At 44.0% G+C, this 22,381-nt stretch overlaps 1 protein-coding gene across 1 annotated transcript in view; it reads right to left on the bottom strand.

Annotated features, from left to right (window-relative positions):
* Positions 1–385: 385 nt before the first annotated feature.
* The window catches only part of LOC109879686 (collagen alpha-1(I) chain-like), a 33,522-nt gene continuing 11,526 nt past the window's right edge, over positions 386–22,381 (bottom strand). The window contains exons 11-49 of the mRNA XM_020471849.2: positions 22,205–22,258; positions 21,887–21,940; positions 21,756–21,800; positions 21,273–21,326; positions 20,844–20,888; positions 20,670–20,723; positions 19,292–19,390; positions 18,859–18,903; positions 16,945–17,043; positions 16,406–16,459; positions 15,971–16,078; positions 15,565–15,618; positions 14,847–14,945; positions 13,652–13,705; positions 13,325–13,423; positions 13,077–13,130; positions 12,842–12,895; positions 12,630–12,683; positions 12,454–12,507; positions 12,064–12,108; positions 11,514–11,612; positions 10,987–11,202; positions 10,661–10,714; positions 10,127–10,180; positions 9,891–9,998; positions 9,471–9,524; positions 9,190–9,243; positions 8,879–9,040; positions 7,893–8,000; positions 7,089–7,250; positions 6,568–6,675; positions 5,528–5,581; positions 5,311–5,418; positions 4,959–5,012; positions 4,208–4,315; positions 3,789–4,080; positions 3,236–3,426; positions 2,808–3,050; positions 386–1,653 (exon numbers count right to left, since the gene is read on the bottom strand). Of these exons, the coding sequence (XP_020327438.1) occupies positions 1,507–1,653; positions 2,808–3,050; positions 3,236–3,426; positions 3,789–4,080; positions 4,208–4,315; positions 4,959–5,012; positions 5,311–5,418; positions 5,528–5,581; positions 6,568–6,675; positions 7,089–7,250; positions 7,893–8,000; positions 8,879–9,040; positions 9,190–9,243; positions 9,471–9,524; positions 9,891–9,998; positions 10,127–10,180; positions 10,661–10,714; positions 10,987–11,202; positions 11,514–11,612; positions 12,064–12,108; positions 12,454–12,507; positions 12,630–12,683; positions 12,842–12,895; positions 13,077–13,130; positions 13,325–13,423; positions 13,652–13,705; positions 14,847–14,945; positions 15,565–15,618; positions 15,971–16,078; positions 16,406–16,459; positions 16,945–17,043; positions 18,859–18,903; positions 19,292–19,390; positions 20,670–20,723; positions 20,844–20,888; positions 21,273–21,326; positions 21,756–21,800; positions 21,887–21,940; positions 22,205–22,258 (3,654 nt within the window). The 3' untranslated portion in view covers positions 386–1,506. The remainder of the gene's footprint in view (positions 1,654–2,807; positions 3,051–3,235; positions 3,427–3,788; positions 4,081–4,207; positions 4,316–4,958; positions 5,013–5,310; positions 5,419–5,527; positions 5,582–6,567; positions 6,676–7,088; positions 7,251–7,892; positions 8,001–8,878; positions 9,041–9,189; positions 9,244–9,470; positions 9,525–9,890; positions 9,999–10,126; positions 10,181–10,660; positions 10,715–10,986; positions 11,203–11,513; positions 11,613–12,063; positions 12,109–12,453; positions 12,508–12,629; positions 12,684–12,841; positions 12,896–13,076; positions 13,131–13,324; positions 13,424–13,651; positions 13,706–14,846; positions 14,946–15,564; positions 15,619–15,970; positions 16,079–16,405; positions 16,460–16,944; positions 17,044–18,858; positions 18,904–19,291; positions 19,391–20,669; positions 20,724–20,843; positions 20,889–21,272; positions 21,327–21,755; positions 21,801–21,886; positions 21,941–22,204; positions 22,259–22,381) is intronic.

The following is a 22,381-nucleotide window of genomic DNA, read 5'->3' as shown; positions in this document are numbered from 1 at the left end:
TGTAAATAAGAATGTGTTCTTAACTGACTTGCCTAGTTAAATAAATGTTAAATAAACATCCCTTGTTATCCCAAATACTCCTTACCAATGTGTTCTATGTCCTACAAGTCCCACTCGTCAGGGTTTGAGTCAGTTGTAATAACTAGGGCTATGTTGGTTAATGCCTCAACATTATGTTTCCCAAGAACAAGACCAACATCGGCTTATTTGAAGTTTGTGTTTGACTATAAACCTACAAGATTAGATTTTAATGAAAGTTAAACTTTTACGTTATTTGGGAGATTATTTTATCAGTTGCCCTGTATGTATAATCAGTCACGGTCGCTGAATTGTCTGTCGGTTTGATGTGAGCCGAATGGAGAAAGCCAAGGGGACATGTCAAACATTGTGTAGACCACTTCACATGCTTTATTCAGCATCCAAATAATTAAAAACATCTTGATTTATTATACATGTACAACATCAGTACAGATTTGCTTTTTTCAAAACCATGAAGGTGTGTCTGCTTCTCAGATTTTGTCAAACTCTTTTCCTTTTTTAGAAACCTAAAACGTTTTTCTTCAACAAACAAAACACAAACATCAGGAGGGTTTGAGTGGTGCTTTAGTGATGCAGTGATAGGGACAATCACAAGGGTAGCATAGAGGGTGGACACAAACATCAGCTGGGGAAATGAAATACAACTGAAAACATAACCACTTCCCTAAATCCACACCAGACACCATTGGCATGCATTATATCCACAGTAAAACATATTTCAGAACTGTTAATTAACCAACACTTGGCAAAGAAAACAATTGTACTAGCCTGACAACAAGGAAGACAGCGTGTTGATTTGTTAGCACCAAAGATCCGATGGTTGTTAGCTAATTATGACAGGAAAGATTGTTCTAACAAAGACCAATAACTGGACCTCATGAGTTGATATTATAGCACCTTCGACATTTGTTTTCTATCCAATAATATTCCTGTAGTGTAAAATCGGCCCTAGGGTTTGTGAAACATTTTGGGTAACATGGAGTTCTTCTCTGAGGTAGCCATTAATGTATTCAAAATTAATGTGAATGTTCAGGTGTTTTTCTGTCATAAATTTAGAACAAGAAGACACTTCACTGTCGTTTTTAAGATGTATTTAATACCAGAAAATGGTACATAGCATTTGTTGCTTTCATTGTCCTTCCGCAGTGGTAAAAAACGGCAAAAAAGTCACCTGTATCTCATTGTGTTTCTCCATGGGGATTTTACACTTCATATTACACTTGTTTTCTTGTTGCCAGTGGAAACAAAATATGATTTTTTAAGTGTCCTTGATTGTTGTAAGTTTCGGTTGAAGTAGCAGTCCCCCAAATGTATTTTCTTCAGAATCAAAAACATGCAAACGACGTCTTCAGCAGAGTAGTTTTAAGCTCGTGGACCAGTGGCAGCCGAATGAGTTTGTAGGTAATGCATAGAAAATAGAATTAGAGATGACTGCAAACAATTTCATGTCCATATTTCTTTTTGGTTTTATACAAAGCAGACAGGGCCAACTTCGACGCCAAACTCCTGATCAGGTGCACCAACGTCCATAGGAGCGATGTCAATGATGGGCAGGCGAGATGTTTTTGATGTCTTGTAGTCGATGACTGTCTTGCCCCATGTGCCAGTATGTGACTGTGGAGAGAGAGTGAGAGCGAGAGAGAGAGAGAGAGAGAGAGAGAGAGAGAGAGAGATAGAGAGCATAGGTCAGAATCAGAAACCAGTCCTAGTAAAGATGATTGATGACACACTAACCTCTATATAACCTCTGTTTTATTTAGTTACTTCCTTCATCTTTAGTTTCATAACATGGATTTCACACAATTTTTAATTCAAAATGAGGACAGTAGAAGAAGAGAATAGAGGAGAGTAGAAGAAGAGAATAGAGGAGAGTAGATTAAGAGAATAGAGGAGAGTAGAAGAAGAGAATAGAGGAGAGTAGATTAAGAGAATAGAGGAGAGTAGAAGAAGAGAATGGTGGAGAGTAGAAGAAGAGAATATATGATAGTAGATGAAGAGAATAGAGGAGAGTAGAAGAAGAGAATAGAGGAGAGTAGATGAAGAGAATAGAGGAGAGTAGAAGAAGAGAATAGAGGAGAGTAGATTAAGAGAATAGAGGAGAGTAGAAGAAGAGAATGGTGGAGAGTAGAAGAAGAGAATATATGATAGTAGATGAAGAGAATAGAGGAGAGTAGAAGAAGAGAATAGAGGAGAGTAGAAGAAGAGAATAGAGGAGAGTAGATTAAGAGAATAGAGGAGAGTAGAAGAAGAGAATAGAGGAGAGTAGAAGAAGAGAATAGAGGAGAGTAGAAGAAGAGAATAGAGGAGAGTAGAAGAAGAGAATAGAGGAGAGTAGATGAAGAGAATAGAGGAGAGTAGAAGAAGAGAATAGAGGAGAGTAGATTAAGAGAATAGAGGAGAGTAGATGAAGAGAATATATGATAGTAGATGAAGAGAATAGAGGAGAGTAGAAGAAGAGAATAGAGGAGAGTAGAAGAAGAGAATGGTGGAGAGTAGAAGAGAATAGAGGAGAGTAGAAGAAGAGAATAGAGGAGAGTAGAAGAAGAGAATAGAGGGGAGTAGAATAAGAGAATACATGATAGTAGATGAAGAGACTAGAGGAGAGTAGAAGAAAAGAATGGAGGAGAGTAGAAGAGAGGTAGAAGACAGAAAACAGTAAAAGACGAGGGTAGAAGAGAGAATAGAATAACAGACAGCAGAAGGGAGTTGAAAGATAAGAGAAAAGAGTAGAGGACAGTACAAGTGGACAATAGTAGTAGGTGTCTCACCGTGCAGCCGTCCTCGCTGACAGTGTATGTGAAGCGGCTGTTGCCCTCAGCTCTGATCTCGATCTCGTTAGATCCCTGGAGCAGCACAGCCTTCTTCAGGTTGCCCGTGCCCTTGTCCATGTAGGCCACGCTGTTCTTGCAGTGGTACGTGACATTCTGGGATGCCTCGTTGGACATCAGGCGCATGAAGGTCAGCTGGATGTTGACGTCCTCTGGGTTGGAGCCCTCGCTACCGTACTGGAACTGGAGAGGAGAGGAGGGGGGTTAGTATCATGAAGGCAGATTTGTAGTGAAGGCAGGTCACTAAAACTTTAGTCCAAGTCAAGACCCATGTCTCCAGTAATCCAAGTTTGAGTGTAAATCTGAGTCATTTCTACCCGAGCTCTGATTGTAGTCCTTGTCACATGGTTACGCTGAATGGTCCTTACCTGGAAGCCGTTGTCCATAGACTCTGAGAACCAGATGTGCTTCTTCTCCCTGATGTTCTTGCTGGTATACCAGTTCTTCATGGGGACAGTGTCCTGGGATGGATAGATGCAGGTCTCTCCAGTCTCCATGTTGCAGAAGACCTGGACAGCATCCAGAGGAGAGCCCTGGTTGGGGTCCACCCAGTATTGGCCTGTGGGTTTAAGAGAGAACAGAATATAAGCCATCAAGGTGCTTCAGGTGACCATAGAGGTCCAATAAAGTAGAAGTTATTATATTGATAGAGTTATTAATGGAGGTTGCTAGCTCTTTGATGTTTCCTTTTTAAATATTGAATAAATTAAATAATTCAATCATTCATTCAACCAACCAACCAATCAACCAATCAACCAACCAACCAACCAACCAACCAACCAACCAACCAACCAACCAACCAACCAACCAACCAACCAACCAACCAACCAACCAACCAACCAATCACTGATCACAGCATGCCTACATACTATATAACCAATGTTTGTCTGCGGCGTGCGCTGGACTGAGCCTGGACCTTACCGCTCTTCCACTCAGGGTGGCACATCCTGATGTCACGGCACATGCGGGCGGGGTTCTTCTGGGTTCCCTCAGGGCTGCGGATGTTCTCCACCTTCTGGCTGAGGCTCTTCAGGGTGGTGTCCACCTCCATGTCACGGTCGTTCATCATGTCAGGCTCGTCAGCACGGTAGTGGTATCCTCCTCCTCCTCGCATGGGGTCAGGTCCCTTCTCCTGGTTGTAGATCGGTGCGACATGGAAACCGCCGCCAGCGGGACCTGGAGGTCCGGGCAGGCCAGGAGAACCAGGAGCACCCTGGGTAGGGAAGAAGAAGACAGAAAGGGGTCAAATCTGGCATCGAAGGCTTGTGCTATGTGTGTGAGGATCTGTGTGTGTGCTTGTGCGTATGCACGGTACATGTGGAGGTCAGTGTGAGACTTACAGCAGGTCCCATCTCTCCATTGCGACCACGGGGTCCGGGAGGTCCGATGGGTCCAGGCAGACCGTTCATGCCATCTTTACCAGTGGAGCCAGAAGAACCATGGGGTCCCTGTAGGACACACAACAAAAACTCCATTAGAAGTCATAAACCTTGAACAGGGAAGTCACAGCTCTCACTCACCATTATTTAACTATTAACAACTTGACCTCTCAGCCTTCATCAATGGCCTTCATCAGAGGTCCTATTCCTTCCATTCCAGCGACAACATCACTAATAAATGACTAGATAGGATATCCCTGCGTAATCTGATGTGAGGAATCTTCTTGTTAAGGTTAAGAACACAACATCACATACAGGATCATTCTATGAACAATGTTATCCAACTGAAGACTGTTGTGGAGGGCAGGGACAATGTTATCCAACTGAAAAGTGTTGTGGAGGGCAGGGCCAATGTTATCCAACTGAAGACTGTTGTGGAGGGCAGGGACAATGTTATCCAACTGAAGACTGTTGTGGAGGGCAGGGACAATGTTATCCAACTGAAAAGTGTTGTGGAGGGCAGGCCCAATGTTATCCAACTGAAGACTGTTGTGGAGGGCAGGGCCAATGTTATCCAACTGAAGACTGTTGTGGAGGGCAGGGACAATGTTATCCAACTGAAAAGTGTTGTGGAGGGCAGGGCCAATGTGTAACTTATATTACATTATCAACCATGTTCTATTGATGAACTGGGAGTCAGAGCCATACTCACTCGGGGTCCAGAAGGCCCGTTAAGTCCAGCAGGCCCAGACTCTCCAGGGGATCCCTGGAACCAGATACATCACATTATTCACACATTATATCATAATAATCACACATTATATCACATTAATCACACATTATATCACATTAATCACACATTATATCACATTAATCACACATTATATCACATTAATCACACATTATATATGTTAAAGCAAAGAGAACAACAGATCTTCAACCCAGACACAATGTGCATAATTCCTTAATGCCACAAATCACTAAAAACAAGTTTTAAAAGGGCAGTAAATTATCGTAAAGAGAAGAAGCTAAATGTAACAGCATGAGTTGTATGATATACTCACAGCAGGTCCAGGAAGTCCGGGCATGCCGCTCAAACCTCTGTGTCCCTTGTGGCCTCTCTCTCCACCCTCACCAGCCTCTCCCTTGTCTCCACGAGCACCAGCAGGGCCCTACAGACACAGGTCAAAGGTCAAACATGTACTCAGCAAAGACAGTGGACATCCTTACAATACATTAGGTTGAGGAGAAAGGATGACAAAATGCTGACAGAAAACTTACAAGACCCCCACGACCACCAGCAGGACCGTTAGGGCCAGCAGGACCAGCAGGACCCTGAGAGAGAGAGAGAGAGAGAGAGAGAGAGAGAGAGAGAGAGAGAGAGAGAGAGAGAGAGAGAGTCAAGGATAATTATGTGTGTACATTGATGGAACTCAGGGTAACGTTGTGTCAGGGTAACATTGATATATATCTCAGGGTATGTCAGGGTAACGTTGATATATCTCAGGGTATGTCAGGGTAACATTGATGTATCTCAGGGTATGTCAGGGTAACATTGATGTATCTCAGGGTATGTCAGGGTAACATTGATGAATCTCAGGGTATGTCAGGGTAACGTTAATATAACTCAGGGTATGTCAGGGTAACATTGATGTATGTCTGGGTATGTCAGGGTAACATTGATGTATCTCAGGGTAAGTCAGGGTAACATTGATGAATCTCAGGGTATGTCAGGGTAACGTTTATATATCTTAGGGTATGTCAGGGTAACGTTGATGAATCTCAGGGTAACATTGATGTATCTCAGGGTATGTCAGGGTAACATTGATGAATATCAGGGTATGTCAGAGTAACATTGATGAATCTCAGGGTATGTCAGAGTAACATTGATGAATCTCAGGGTATGTCAGGGTAACATTGATGAATCTCAGGGTATGTCAGGGTAACATTGATGGATCTCAGGGTATGTCAAAGTAACATTGATGAATCTCAGGGTAACATTGATGAATCTCAGGGTATGTCAGGGTGACATTGATGAATCTCAGGGTATGTCAGGGTAACATTGATGAATCTCAGGGTATGTCAAGGTAACATCGATGAATCTCAGGGTATGTCAAGGTAACATTGATGAATCTCAGGGTATATCAAGGTGACATTGATGAATCTCAGGGTATGTCAAGGTAACATTGATGAATCTCAGGGTTAATTCAGGGTAACATTGTAAGCTAGTCCAACAAATGTCCAAAACGTCAAACGTCTTTGGCCTGAAAGTGACAGAGATACTATAGTTGACCCCTAAATTGATGAGAAGAGGTACTTACAGACTCTCCACGGCTACCAGTCTTGCCAGAAGCACCAGATGGACCGGGGGCACCGGGAGGTCCAGGAGCACCAGGGGAACCAGCATTACCATTCTCACCACGGTCACCCTGCAATGAACACACACACAGGAACAAAGAGCCATGAGGGTAACAGCCCCAGTAATGGGGACAAGTGTTGGAGTTTCCTTCCTTACATTGTAAAGTTCTGGAAAAGAGCACCCGAAAGAGCTCTACATAAACCAACAGTAAGGGTTCTATTCAATAAGTCAAGCTGAAGTGTTACAGAATGCGCAATAGAAATATATAGTAATTCCCATTTGAGCTGATTTGAGCTGATACCGTGAATGCTACAGCGGGAACATTGCCTTTAAATTTCCGTTGAACATCATCGATGCGGAATGAATAGAGCCCTGAGTGTGTAATTTCAAGACAAGTAGGCTGGTTCTATTATCCAGCAGCAATGTTGTTTATAACAACAGTGTCATGGAATAGTAAGACGTGGTTTGATAGTAGAGGCTTACCTTGGGACCGGGAGGTCCATCGCGACCGGCAACACCATCGTGACCAGTGGAACCTTCACGACCAGCCTCACCGGGTGCACCAGACAGGCCAGGTGGTCCCATGGGGCCAGGGGATCCACGCTCACCGACGGGGCCGCCAGGTCCCTGCTTACCAGGCTCCCCCTGAGAGAGGACAATGGACAGCTCAAGGGTTAAGACTCTTAAGATTTGGAAGTAGAGACAAAGAAAGCATTGAGAAAACTTAAGAATGAAGGATCTGATGGGCTTTTTGTGTGAAAAATAATGAAGCTGATTTGAGTTGTGAGGTAACACTTTTGATAGAAGTTAAAAGTTAAATACATGTTTAGTCATTTGGCAGACACTCTTATCCAGAGCGTCTTACAGGAGCAATTAGCTTGAAGTGCCTTGCTTTTGGTCCCCTGAGTGGTGCAGCGGTCTAAGGCACTGTATTACAGTCCGAGAGGCGTCACTACAGACCCTGGTTCGTTCCCAGGCTGTGCCACAACCGGCCATGATCGGGAGTCCCATGGGGAGGCGCACAATTGGCCCAGCATCGTCCGGGTTAGGGGAGGGTTTGGCCGGGGGGGTAGGCCGTCATTGTAAATAAGAATTTGTTTTTAACTGACTTGCATAGTTATATACAATTTTAATTTAAAAAAGGACACATCAACATCAAGTGACCTTTCGGTTACTGGCCCAACATTCTTAACCGCTAGGCTACCTGCCGCTCTTACATAGCTACTTGATGCCCTTAAATAGTCATATGTTGAGTAGGGTGGGGGTGCTGTTGATTGGAACACTCACAGCTTGTCCTGGAACTCCTGGGCTACCACTGGCTCCCCTTCCTCCTGGGCCTCCCACAATACCACGCTGTCCAGCAATACCTCCGGGTCCGGGGGTTCCTGGGGCTCCCTGGAGAAAGAGAACAGATCGAGGCAAAGATGACATATTCTTCAATGCAGCACGGAGAACCCGAACAAGCCTATATAAAGGGATTCATCACCATGGTTTAAACTTCACTACATGCATAACGTTTATGTAGCATTACATATTTGGATGTATTATTTTATATATTTGTATTATTTCATTTGTATTATTTTGTTAAACATTCCATCTAGTTCTTTAAATTATCTGTCTTTTTTCATATTTGTTTCGTAATGCTGAGAAACATATAAACATATAATAATATAATTATAATATAACAGTCCTTCATCCCTTCATCCTTCAGCACTTCATCCTTCATCCCTTCATCCTTCAGCACTTCATCCTTCAGCACTTCATCCTTCAGCACTTCATCCTTCAGCACTTCATCCTTCATCCCTTCATCCTTCAGCACTTCATCCTTCAGCACTTCATCCTTCAGCACTTCATCCTTCAGCACTTCATCCTTCATCCCTTCATCCTTCAGCACTTCATCCTTCAGCACTTCATCCTTCAGCACTTCATCCTTCATCCCTTCATCCTTCAGCACTTCATCCTTCAGCACTTCATCCTTCAGCACTTCATCCTTCAGCACTTCATCCTTCATCCCTTCATCCTTCAGCACTTCATCCTTCATCCCTTCATCCTTCAGCACTTCATCCTTCAGCACTTCATCCTTCAGCACTTCATCCTTGATGTGTTGCTCTGTTTACTACTTTGTTTATTGCTGTTGTTGTTGTTTATTTGTTTATTGTTGTTGTTAATTTGTTTATGATTGTTGTTTATATGTGTATTGTTGTTGTTTATTTGTTTATTACTGTTTTTGCTTATATGTTTATATGTTTATATGTTTATTGCTCTGTACTTACCATTGGGCCATCATTACCCTTGGCTCCAGATTGTCCTGAGGGTCCTGGGGGTCCGGCGGCTCCAGCCTCACCGGGGCGACCAGCGTGACCAGTTTCACCACGTCCACCCCTCTGTCCCTCTTTACCAGAGGGGCCGGGGGGGCCTGGGGGTCCGGGGGCTCCCTGAAAACATTTAGGAGATGAGGGTAGTTTGTTTAGAGCAAATCTTTTAACAATTACAGTATGTGAGTTAAGGAATTCTAACTTGATATGTTTCAGTGTGGATGAATGATAGATTGGTGATAGATGAAGTGCTACAAAGGTGACCTTACACTTCCACCAGGAGGGCCAACTCTTCCACCAGGACCAGGCATACCAGAAGCACCCTACACACACACACACACGCACGCACACATGCACGCACGCACGCACACACACACACACACACACACACACACACACACACACACACACACACACACACACACGGACACACACACACACACAGAGGAATACAGAACAGCTTTCTTAAAAAACATACTTTACATTTTTCTTCAGTTAAAATAAATGAAAACTAGTGCTGTTATGAATGATTAGAGTTTAGAGTTCTTACAGGGGGCCCAGCGGCACCACGAGTTCCTTTAGTACCAGCATTACCAGCAGGACCCTGAGGACACAAACAGCAGTTAGGCCATAAAACATCTATAAAGGACACATGGCAATATATACATGTCCTGAACACTGATGGTCACGTCACCAAGTCAGTCCTCAACACCTTCTAATGGTGAGAGACAATTTCAACCGGTCACTGGATTACAGTACAATAAGGATATATAAGGGTGGCCTGTTAGCCAAAAGTAACTTGTGCTATATGTCTGCAAACTATTCCTGAATTGGTTGATTCAGGAACAAACAGCAAAAAGCAAACTGTATATTTCTTTCTTTCTTGGAGATTTGAGATTATAGCTTGTAGTTCTAACAAATCTGTCGGTTCAGGAGTTAAAGCTGATAGGACAGCCTCAGACATCCATACCTGAGGTCCAGGAGCACCAAGCGGTCCACCGGGCCCAGGAGCACCAGCATCACCTTTGGGGCCGTTGTTACCAGTCTCTCCCTTGTTGCCAGGCTGACCATCAGCACCCTGAAGCAAGGAGGGAGAAGAAGAGAGGACTGGTCAGGGCTGGGTTATAGGATTCCACCTGGAAATAGAACTGTGACCAGCTTCAGAGTGGTCTGGACTGGACCAGGCTGGGTGATGATGTTACTCACAGGGGGTCCAGCGAATCCAGCAGGTCCAGGGGCACCATGCTCACCGCGCTCACCCTGGAGGATTATGGGTAGAAAACACATAGGGTCAGAGGTTGGGAATGAAAAACTGATACATAAACAAGCAGAATGTGCTTTGTTCAGTGTGATGAAGAGAAATGGCGGACCATCAATGTGCTTTGTTCAGTGTGATGAAGAGAAATGGCGGGCCATCAATGTGCTTTGTTCAGTGTGATGAAGAGAAATGGCGGGCCATCAATGTGCTTTGTTCAGTGTGATGAAGAGAAATGGCGGGCCATCAATGTGCCTTGTTCAGTGTGATGAAGAGAAATGGCGGGCCATCAATGTGCTTTGTTCAGTGTGAGGAAGAGAAATGGCGGGCCATCAATTTGCTTTGTTCAGTGTGATGAAGAGAAATGGCGGGCCATCAATGTGCTTTGTTCAGTGTGATGAAGAGAAATGGCGGGCCATCAATATATGCATTACACCGCTGTCATAAGCAGGTGAACATGTAGTATGTCATTGGAAGTTACTCACAGGGGAACCGCGACCTCCAGCGGGACCAGGGGGGCCGCCAAGACCACCCTCACCCTAACACAGAGAGAAAAAGAGGAGGGAGAGGAGGGGAGAGGAGAGAGAGGAGGGGAAGGAGAGAGAGGAGAGAGAGGAGGGGAGAGGAGAGAGGAGGGAGAACAGGGAGAGGAGAAAGAGGAGGGGAGAACTATCTCATATTTGAATGAAGATTTACCAAAACAATCCTATACATCAAGCATGTAGCTACACAGTAGTTGTTTCAACACATGATATTTTACCGTTTACTGTGTAATCAAACTGTTTAAATCCAAACAGCTTTTTGCTCTTACCTTCTCTCCATGAGCACCAGTGGGTCCAGGGGGTCCGATGGGTCCAGTCATACCACGCATGCCGTCTTTTCCTGGGCCACCGTCGGCTCCCTTGGGGCCACCATCACCTCGTTCTCCCTTGGCACCGGAGTTGCCACCTGAGCCACGCTCTCCGGGCATTCCTTGCAGACCTGGGGCTCCCATACCGCCAGGGGCACCAGCAACTCCAGTCTCACCCTGGACAGAGATGGTAGACAGAGAAACATTAAACTAATAGAGATGGTAGACAGACACACATTAAACCTCCTATCGCATTGTACCAAAATAATACATTTACAAAAAGGAACAGAGATGGTAGACAGAGAGACACACACATTAAACCTCCTTTGCTCTGTGCCAAAATAATATATGTACAAAAATATTTGTTGCGGTGCAAAAATAAATAAGAAAAGGACAAATGATATGGTTGTATAGGGCCTAATGTAATTCTCAGTCCTAGAATCAACATAAGGACCAACTTGTATCTGTGTTCTCCAGTGTTCTCTTACCCTAGCACCATCGTTACCAGGAGAACCATTAGGTCCACGGGGTCCAGAGGGGCCGACAGAGCCGATGCCACCACGCTCACCTGGGAAACCTCTGTCACCCTTAGGACATAGAAAAAAAGGGGAGGAGAGGAGAAGGAGAAGATGGGAGGAGAGGAGGAGGAGAAGAGGGGAGGAGATAATGAGGAGAAGAGGGAAGGAGATGAGGAGAAGTGGGAAGGAGAGGAGGAGAGGAGGAGGAGAAGGGGGAAGGAGATGAGGGGAGGAGATGAGGGAAGGAGAGGAGGAGGAGGAGGAGAAGAGGGGAGGAGACAAGGAGGAGAAGAGGGGAGGAGATGAGGAGGAGAAGTGGGAAGGAGAGGAGGAGAGGAGGAGGAGAAGAGGGGGGAGAGGAGGAGAAGAGGAGGAGAAGAGGGGAGAGGAGTGGAGGAGAGGAGGAGGGGAAGAGGAGAAGATCTGTGAACATCATGTCTGTAATGCAACAGCTACTGAAGCAGGCAGCTTAGAGACAGATCCGGGGGTTCAGATCCATCTGCTGTGATGCTGTACTTACTCTGGATCCACTGGGGCCGGGACCTCCAACCTCACCAGGCACACCCTGTGGAGCAACAGAGGAGGGGAGCAATCAACCAACCAACCAACCAATCAATCAATCAATCAATCAAATATATTTATAGCCCTTTTTACAGCAACATTTGCTAGATAATGTAGACAACCAACCAATCAATCAAATATATTTATAGCCCTTTTTACAGCAACATTTGCCACATAATTAAATGTATTGCTAGATAATGTCTGATTACACTTCAACAACTGCATTCGGAACTTACAGGGGTCTAATTGTTCATCAATTCAATTCAACATGTCATGGAGGGCATAGCATTACATCTAGAACCTATCTAGAACCTATACCTAATCTCTGTGATGGGAGGGCACCACTTACCTGATCACCAGCCTTGCCAGGCTCACCAGTAGCTCCCTGAGTTCCAGGCAGACCCTATAGGGATGATGGGAGAGGTGTGGTTGAGATTTCAGGTCAACATGTAACATTATTGGTTACAATGTGAATATCTAGACAAGTAATGATAGCAGAGGTAAGAATTGTGGCTGGTAATCTACCTGGAATCCGTTAGGACCAGCGGGGCCGCCCTCTCCTTTCTCTCCTTGACCTCCCTGGAACACAACGGTGTTTGGGTGGCTCATGAATGAAATCATACAGTATGTGTTTCACTGTTTCATTAAAAGGGACTGTACAGAATGTGTCAATGTACTGAAGATGTGTGTGGCTAAATGTGCCATTCATTCTAAGAAGGAGAGGTGTCTAAACTTACAGCAGGGCCTTGTGGTCCGGGAGCACCAGAGTCACCATCTTTGCCAGGGGCACCCTAGAAACAAGAAGATGCCATCTATTACAAATCCAAAAACACACACACTGATCTATTGACACAGACTTGAGATATGTTGATTTAACGTGGACAAGTCAACCAATGTTGATACAGCATACAGTATGTTACAGTTTGAATGATTGATCCTATCTGCTTCAGGTTTTAGTATAGCTTCACTTACAACACCCCCAACAGCTCCGGCTTCTCCTCTCTCACCGGGCTTGCCGCTGTCACCCTGTACGGAAGAGACAGACGATGATTACTCTTACTGTACATTCATATTCTACTCAGTAAGAAACACACTGAATACACCACCCCTACATTTAAATGTGTTCAGTATATGAACTAGACTGACTTGTGGAGTGGTGAAAATAATACATTTGTAGCCACCATTTAGGAATGAAATGAATGCTTTGTTTGTTTACTCACAGCAGGTCCTTTGGGCCCAGGGAATCCCATAACTCCAGGCTGACCTCTGGATCCAGAGGAGCCTGGGGGTCCGGAACGACCATCGTTTCCAGTGATACCCTACATGAGAGGAGGATCACACAGGCTATCAAAGGGTATGGTGCTCTCCTGACTGAACCAACACAATTATTGTTCTACTTTCTACTTTAGACCAAGGAACATGGAGGTCAAAACATGTTAAATCCTCTCGATAATGTCCTCTTGCCAATATAGTTTATTATATACATAGTAATAATATAGTAATTCGGTATGCATTGAGTTTGTGGTGAATAGATCAGTAGTACTTACAGCAGGGCCAACTTTCCCATCGGGGCCAGGGCTGCCAGGGCTACCAGTCATACCCTACAGCAAGCAGGGAGAGAAGAGCACACATTAGATCAAACCAAACCATAGTTTATTGGTCACGTACACATTTTAGAAAATGTTATAGCGGGTGTTATAGCGGGTGTTATAGCGGGTGTTATAGCGGGTGTTATAGCGGGTGTTATAGTGGGTGTTATAGCGGGTGTTATAGCGGGTGTTATAGCGGGTGTTATAGCGGGTGTTATAGCGGGTGTTATAGCGGGTGTTATAGCAGGTGTTATAGCAGATGTTATAGTGGGTGTTATAGCGGGTGTTATAGCGGGTGTTATAGTGGGTGTTATAGCGGGTGTTATAGCGGGTGTTATAGCGGGTGTTATAGCGGGTGTTATAGCGGGTGTTATAGCGGGTGTTATAGCGGGTGTTATAGCGGGTGTTATAGCGGGTGTTATAGCGGGTGTTATAGTGGGTGTTATAGCGGGTGTTATAGCGGGTGTTATAGTGGGTGTTATAGCGGGTGTTATAGCGGGTGTTATAGCGGGTGTTATAGCGGGTGTTATAGCGGGTGTTATAGCGGGTGTTATAGCGGGTGTTATAGCGGGTGTTATAGCGGGTGTTATAGCGGGTGTTATAGCGGGTGTTATAGCGGGTGTTATAGTGGGTGTTATAGCGGGTGTTATAGCGGGTGTTATAGCGGGTGTTATAGCGGGTGTTATAGCGGGTGTTATAGTGGGTGTTATAGCGGGTGTTATAGCGGGTGTTATAGCGGGTGTTATAGCGGGTGTTAGGTGTTATAGCGGGTGTTATAGCGGGTGTTATAGCGGGTGTTATAGCGGGTGTTATAGCGGGTGCAGCTAAATGATAATGAACACAAATAATAATCAAAAACTAGAAACAGCAAGAGAGTAAGAAAGAGATAGTGAGAGAAAGAGAGAGTGAGAGAAAGAGAGAGAGAGAGTGAGCAAGAGAAAGAGAGAGAGAGCGAGAGAAAGACAGAGAGAGAGAGAGAAAGAGAGAGAGAGTGAAAGCGAGAGAGAAAGAGAGAGAGAGAGAGAGAGCGAGAGAAAGAGAGAGAGAGCGAGAGAAAGAGAGAGAGAGAGAGAGAGAGAGAGAGAGACAGAGAGAGAGAAAGAGAGAGAGAGAGAGAGAGAGAGAGAGAGAGATGTGAACAGGTGACACTCACCTTGGATCCAGGCATGCCAGGCTCCCCGGGGCGACCAGCCTCACCAGTGGCACCTTGGGCTCCCATTGGTCCATTGGCTCCACGCTCACCAGGGCCACCCTATCACATGGGAAGGTTAATTGGTGATGTCTGTGTCAAGTTTTGATAGGCAAGCATTATGGTCAGCTTCAGGGCTTAGAGATTAAATAGTGCTCTGTGAGGGTAAGCCACCAAGACACATTCAGTGAGCATATTTAAAGCTACAATCTGCAGCTGTTACATCCATTTTTGGATTTAGAAATGAATGATATATACCCATTGATTCTTGAAGAATATAACTTGAATATAACTTGCCTCATGCGCTTAGTTCAACAGAACGCAAAATATTCCAATGTTTGTAAACAATGTAAATGTAAACAAACACTGTATAGCCTCAAAACATTGTTAAAACTATGATCTAATATCATGGATAGTCAGCCCATGCATCCATGTCTATGAATTGGAAAGTGGTTATATTTCTCCAGGCCCATCCCTCAGCTTTTTACCAAAACAAAGGCTGTGTGCCGGATTGTTGTTGTTTCCTAGCTTCAAGGATAAGGATGTTTTTGCTTATTGGCTGAATTTAACACCAGACGTCATGTTTCTTCACATGGACTTTATAGTTTACTGTTCAACTATTACTATTACTGTCATTATTATTATTATTATTACTATTATTATATTTTGACAATTGACTCACCTTGCCACCGGCAGCTCCATCAGAGCCGGGGAAACCACGCATACCAGGCATACCCTGTTGGAAGAAACAGGACCGACACACTGTATTACACAGTGGACCATGGCACAGTCACACCATTTCACAAAGTCAAGGCTTGACTGACAATCAGTGTCCCCTGGGAATGAAAGGTATAAGATGCACATGGTCTAGTAAAGACTGGTGACTGAGGCTCTGATGGTTGGTTGTTGCTTTTTCTGATTCCAAAATCTATATGGTCATTTACTGGAATCATATGGAGATAACAAAACACAACTTTAAAACTAATCTGTCTGTGTAGGGACATAGTTCTTATGAGTAGGGGCACATCAGAGAAGGGGTATCTGACATGGAAGAAGGGGTCGCGGGAGAGGGGGGGGGGGTAACGTACACGCTCCCCAGGGGGTCCAGCACCACCAGCTCCACCAGGCTCACCACGGGCACCTCTCTTTCCCTCCTCCCCAGATGGGCCGGGGGGGCCGCCAGGACCAGAGGAACCCTGGTTTGATAAAGAGGAGGAAAGGATGGCGGGGTCAGACATTAGACCTGTAGTAAAGACAACCCTCTAACAATACCTTCAGAAGAAACAGGTGTCTATCCCTGGGTTAGAGACTTGTGGTCCGGTTTCCCAGACACAGATTAAGCATAATCCTGGACAAAAAACCTATGTCATTGGAGATTCTCCAGTGAACATGCTTTTTGGTCCTCAACTGGGCTTCTTGCTTAATCTGTGTCCCGGAAATCAGCACTAAATGTTTTGAGACATGGTCAGCTGCTTGTTAAATAAATATTTCCATAGGTTATATATAATGGCGGTCCAACTTACAGGCTCTCCCTTTACACCGGGCTCTCCCTTGGAGCCTTGGGCTCCTTGCTCACCCTGTAGGGAAAACAAACAAATCACATCAGCACTGGAGGTTGGTGGCACCTTAATTGGGGAGGAAGGGCTCATGGTAATGGCTGGAGAGGAATAGGTGGAATGGTATCAAATACATCAAACATGGTTTCCATGTGTTTGATGCCATTCCATTCGCTCCATTCCAGCCATTATTATGAGCCGTCCTCCCCTCAGCAGCCTCCACTGCACATCAGGTAACACTCACCACTAATTCCTGGTCCATATTACACATCACAAACTAGAGTGTAGTGCTACAAACATTTAATTGTTTTTATACATCCATAGATATGCATTAAATGACTGTGTTCTATTGATTTCTGTGTAGTATCAATTTACAAAGCAATGCTCACCACCACTGCTTGATCAAAACAGCCAAAGCACATCACAAAATGGACTAGTACTGCAAACTTATTCACTAAATGCTATTTGATTAATTTACTAAATAGTGACGTTACAGTGGTACTCACATGGTTACCCTTGGGGCCGGGGCCACCACCAGCTCCGGGAGGTCCAGCAGGGCCACGGGATCCTGGGAAACCAGGAGCACCAGAGATACCAACAGCACCCTATGGGATGGACAAGAGAACACACACGTTAACGCACCAACACCCGTATGTATGCATGCACATTCTACAGTCTTAATGGCTTTCCACATACTACAGTCTTAATGGCTTTCCACATACTACAGTCTGAATGGCTTTCCACATACTACAGTCTTAATGGCTTTCCACATACTACAGTCTGAATGGCTTTCCACATACTACAGTCTGAATGGCTTTCCACATACTACAGTCTTAATGGCTTTCCACATATTACAGTCTGAATGGATTTCCACATATTACAGTCTGAATGGATTTCCACATATTACAGTCTGAATGGATTTCCACATATTACAGTCTGAATGGATTTCCACATATTACAGTCTGAATGGCTTTCCACATATTACAGTCTGAATGGATTTCCACATATTACAGTCTGAATGGATTTCCACATATTACAGTCTGAATGGATTTCCACATATTACAGTCTGAATGGATTTCCACATATTACAGTCTGAATGGATTTCCACATATTACAGTCTGAATGGCTTTCCACATATTACAGTCTGAATGGATTTCCACATACTACAGTCTTAATGGCTTTCCACATACTACAGTCTTAATGGCTTTCCACATATTACAGTCTGAATGGCTTTCCACATATTACAGTCTGAATGGCTTTCCACATACTACAGTCTTAATGGCTTTCCACATATTACAGTCTGAATGGCTTTCCACATACTACAGTCTTAATGGCTTTCCACATATTACAGTCTGAATGGCTTTCCACATACTACAGTCTTAATGGCTTTCCACATACTACAGTCTTAATGGCTTTCCACATACTACAGTCTTAATGGCTTTCCACATACTACAGTCTTAATGGCTTTCCACATATTACAGTCTGAATGGCTTTCCACATATTACAGTCTGAATGGATTTCCACATATTACAGTCTGAATGGATTTCCACATATTACAGTCTTAATGGCTTTCCACATACTACAGTCTTAATGGCTTTCCACATATTACAGTCTGAATGGATTTCCACATATTACAGTCTTAATGGCTTTCCACATATTACAGTCTGAATGGATTTCCACATATTACAGTCTTAATGGCTTTCCACATACTACAGTCTTAATGGCTTTCCACATATTACAGTCTGAATGGATTTCCACATATTACAGTCTGAATGGATTTCCACATATTACAGTCTTAATGGCTTTCCACATACTACAGTCTTAATGGCTTTCCACATACTACAGTCTTAAAACCTCTTTGGGATAGGAGGCAGCATTGGGAAGTTTGGATGAAAAGCATGCCCAGAGTAAACTGCCTGTTACTCAGGCCCAGAAGCTAGAATATGCATGTGTGCATATATGCATATGTTGTGCCCGTGCTGTGTGCATAATGAGTACTGAACTAAACGCACTAACAAAAAGGAGGTTTTTGGACATAAAGATGAACTTTATCGAACAAAAAAAAAACATTTATTGTGTAACATGTAACATTTCTTCATAAAGCCTTTTTGAAATCGGAAACTGGGGTTGGATTAACAATAAGTTTATCTTTAAAATGGTGTACAATACTTGTATGTTTGAAGAATTTTTATTATGAGATTTATTTTGTTTGAATTTGGCGCCCTGCAATTTCACTGGCTGTAGGCCAGGTGTTCTGCTAGCGGAACCCCCTTCCCAGAAAGGTTAATGACTTTACATAGAAGCATCTACTAAATGGAATTTATTATCATTAGTATATTACGTGTAGTATTACCAGTGTTCATTTGAACATAATCAATCATAGATCTTCAGATAGATGTATCCAGAAGGCTCATACTTACAGTGGCACCCTTGCCTCCTGACTGGCCATCACTTCCGGGGGCACCCTGTTTGGTTACAGAAAAAGAGCGGGAAAGAGAGGCGGGGACATTATATTACAGTAAACATCAGGGGTCAGAGGTTAAACGGTGCACTATGAGGGTAAACATAAGCATATACACATATATAAGGATAATGACCTATATAAGGATAATGACCTATAAGGATAATGACCTATATAAAGATAATGACCTACATAAAGACAATGACCCATATAAAGATGAGGACCTATATAAAGATAATGATCTATATCAAGATAATGATCTATATCAAGATAAGGACCTATATAAAGATAATGATCTATAAGCATATATAAGATTAGGACTTACAAGCACAAGCAACCAGGACAAATAATAATATAAGCATTTAAGGGCATCCATGCACAACAGTACTCACAGAGGGTCCAGCAGCACCAGCGGGTCCAGGGTTACCGGGCTCTCCACGAGATCCTTGGGGTCCGTCTGAGCCACGGCCTCCCTGAGGACCGGTCTCACCCTAAAGGGGGCAGCAGAGAGGACATTAGGAGGGTGCTGGATGATCACATTCTTTGAAACTGATATTATCATCTCTGTGTGTGTGTGTGAGGGGGGAGGTTTTGTGTATGTGTGTGTGTGTGTGTGTGTGTTCATTTTTATGTGTTATGTTTATATTATTTCTATTGAGAACAATTTAAGTTTTTCACTCTCACTGTTCCCACTCTAATATAGGTCTGTACATTACAGTAGTCTCTCACTGTTTCCTCTCTAATAGAGGTCTGTACATTACAGTAGTCTCTCACTGTTTCCTCTCTAATAGAGGTCTGTACATTACAGTAGTCTCTCACTGTTTCCTCTCTAATAGAGGTCTGTACATTACAGTAGTCTCTCACTGTTTCCTCTCTAATAGAGGTCTGTACATTACAGTAGTCTCTCACTGTTCCCACTCTAATATAGGTCTGTACATTACAGTAGTCTCTCACTGTTTCCTCTCTAATAGAGGTCTGTACATTACAGTAGTCTCTCACTGTTTCCTCTCTAATAGAGGTCTGTACATTACAGTAGTCTCTCACTGTTCCCACTCTAATATAGGTCTGTACATTACAGTAGTCTCTCACTGTTTCCTCTCTAATAGAGGTCTGTACATTACAGTAGTCTCTCACTGTTTCCTCTCTAATAGAGGTCTGTACATTACAGTAGTCTCTCACTGTTTCCTCTCTAATAGAGGTCTGTACATTACAGTAGTCTCTCACTGTTTCCTCTCTAATAGAGGTCTGTACATTACAGTAGTCTCTCACTGTTTCCTCTCTAATAGAGGTCTGTACATTACAGTAGTCTCTCACTGTTTCCTCTCTAATAGAGGTCTGTACATTACAGTAGTCTCTCACTGTTTCCTCTCTAATAGAGGTCTGTACATTACAGTAGTCTCTCACTGTTTCCTCTCTAATAGAGGTCTGTACATTACAGTAGTCTCTCACTGTTTCCTCTCTAATAGAGGTCTGTACATTACGGTAGTCTACAGTAAAGAGACAGGACGGAGGTGTTCCACGAGGTCATCATATGCCATCTGCGGCCACTACCTGTATCAGATCAGGATCTCAATCTGTGTCCCAATTCTCTACCCTTCTGCCCTAAATCTGTACTTGTTCACTTCCCTTCATGGATTTGAGAGGAAAGGACTGGAGTAAGAAATATGGGTGAAACTGGCTCTATCCAATGCTATCCAATTGAGAGAACATTTGGAAGCAACATGTGGATTAGGTTTAGGGGTAGGGGTTTGGGTGGGGGCTATGACATACCTTAGCTCCAGCGCCTCCGGGGAATCCAGGGGAACCAGATGGGCCAGTGGGTCCCTGAAGAGATCAAATAAACATTATTTAGCTAACATAGTCAGGACTAACACATGGCACTGAGTGGTGTACTCTGACTTGCTACGACAGGCAGGATTAGTCACCAGTAATAAAGATACTTACAGGGGATCCAGCAGGACCAGAGTTACCATCATTACCACGGCCACCCTAGAGGAAGAGGGTATTACACTGTTATGACAATTCTTTAACAAGTATTCCTAAAGACAGAAATGGGCATGAACATCTGTAGGGGTACTGCAAGAATACTTTATACTATATGACAACAAGTCACTGACTTTTCTGTGTCATTCTAGATAATGTTTGCGGTATTGCTGCTATTTAGTAAAAATACATGTTTTGTCATACCCGTGGTATATGGTCTGATATACCACGGCTGTCAGCCAAACAGCATTCAGGGCTCAAACCACCCAGTTTATAATTACATTCAATTAATAAATTAAATCAACCAACCAATCAACCAACCAACCAACCAATCAACCAATCAATCAATCTCTCAAACGAACAGTGAAGGTTGTGCTGTGCAGTACTTACAGAAGGGCCAGCGGGTCCGGGGCGGCCTCTCTCACCAGGAAGACCACGAGCACCCTAGGAAGAGGAAGAGTGGAAGGGAGCAGAGGGAGGAAGAGAGGGAGGAAGCAAAGGGAGGAAGCAGAGAGAGGAAGCAGAGGGACAAAGAGAGGGATGAAGAGAGGAAGGAAGCAGAGGGAGGAAGGGAGGGAGGAAGAGAGGGAGGAAATAGAGGGAGGAAACAGAGGGAGGAAGAGAGGGAGGAAACAGAGGGAGGAAGAGAGGGAGGAAACAGAGGGAGGAAGAGAGGGAGGAAACAGAGGGAGGAAGAGAGGGAGGAAACAGAGGGAGGAAGAGAGGGAGGAAGAGAAGGAGGAAGAGAGAGAGGAAGAGAGGCAGGAAGATAGGGAGGAAGCAGAAGGACGAAGAGAGGGAAAAATATATGTTTATTGAGACGAGAGCATTACTCAAATCAAAGTGTCTTTGTCATATGCACAGGATACTCACCATAGCACCGGGGTTACCGCTGGATCCAGGGGCTCCACCCTCTCCCTGTGGTCAGGGGGAACAGATGAGTTCTCCAGAACAGATAACGATAGACGTACATTATGATAGATATCATTAGATTGACCTCTAACCTTAGGGCCGGCTGGGCCACCGTCTCCCTTGGCACCATCCATTCCATTGAAACCCTGAGAAGGAAATCAAAGAGCATTTTTTAGGTTAGGTAACATTCTGTATGATTAGGAGTTTAATGTAGGAATGTAGTAGTGTCATGGCTGTCATATCATCATGGGAGTAGGGTGAAGTTGCCCCTAGTCGCTGTTCTTGGATCAGTTATACATTTCCACTACCAATGGTTAGGGATAGGATTTCGGGAGCCAGCTGATCCTAGATCTGTACCTAGGGGAAACTTCACACTGGAGCATCCTAATGTCACTCCTCCTATTACTCACTCTGTGTCCCTTGATGCCGGGGAGGCCAGGAGTTCCAGGGGTTCCACGAGCACCCTGTAGGGCAAAAAAAGGAATGTTGTGAACTGGTCTTCATAACAGACATAAACAATACCGTTTTCATTCTTCATGTAATGTATGTCTTTCAGTGCTGAAACTAATTTGATTTGGATTAGTGGT

Source organism: Oncorhynchus kisutch, linkage group LG11 (assembly GCF_002021735.2).
Source record: "Oncorhynchus kisutch isolate 150728-3 linkage group LG11, Okis_V2, whole genome shotgun sequence".
NCBI classification, from domain to species: domain Eukaryota; kingdom Metazoa; phylum Chordata; class Actinopteri; order Salmoniformes; family Salmonidae; genus Oncorhynchus; species Oncorhynchus kisutch.
This window is presented reverse-complemented; position numbering and strand designations above follow the sequence as displayed.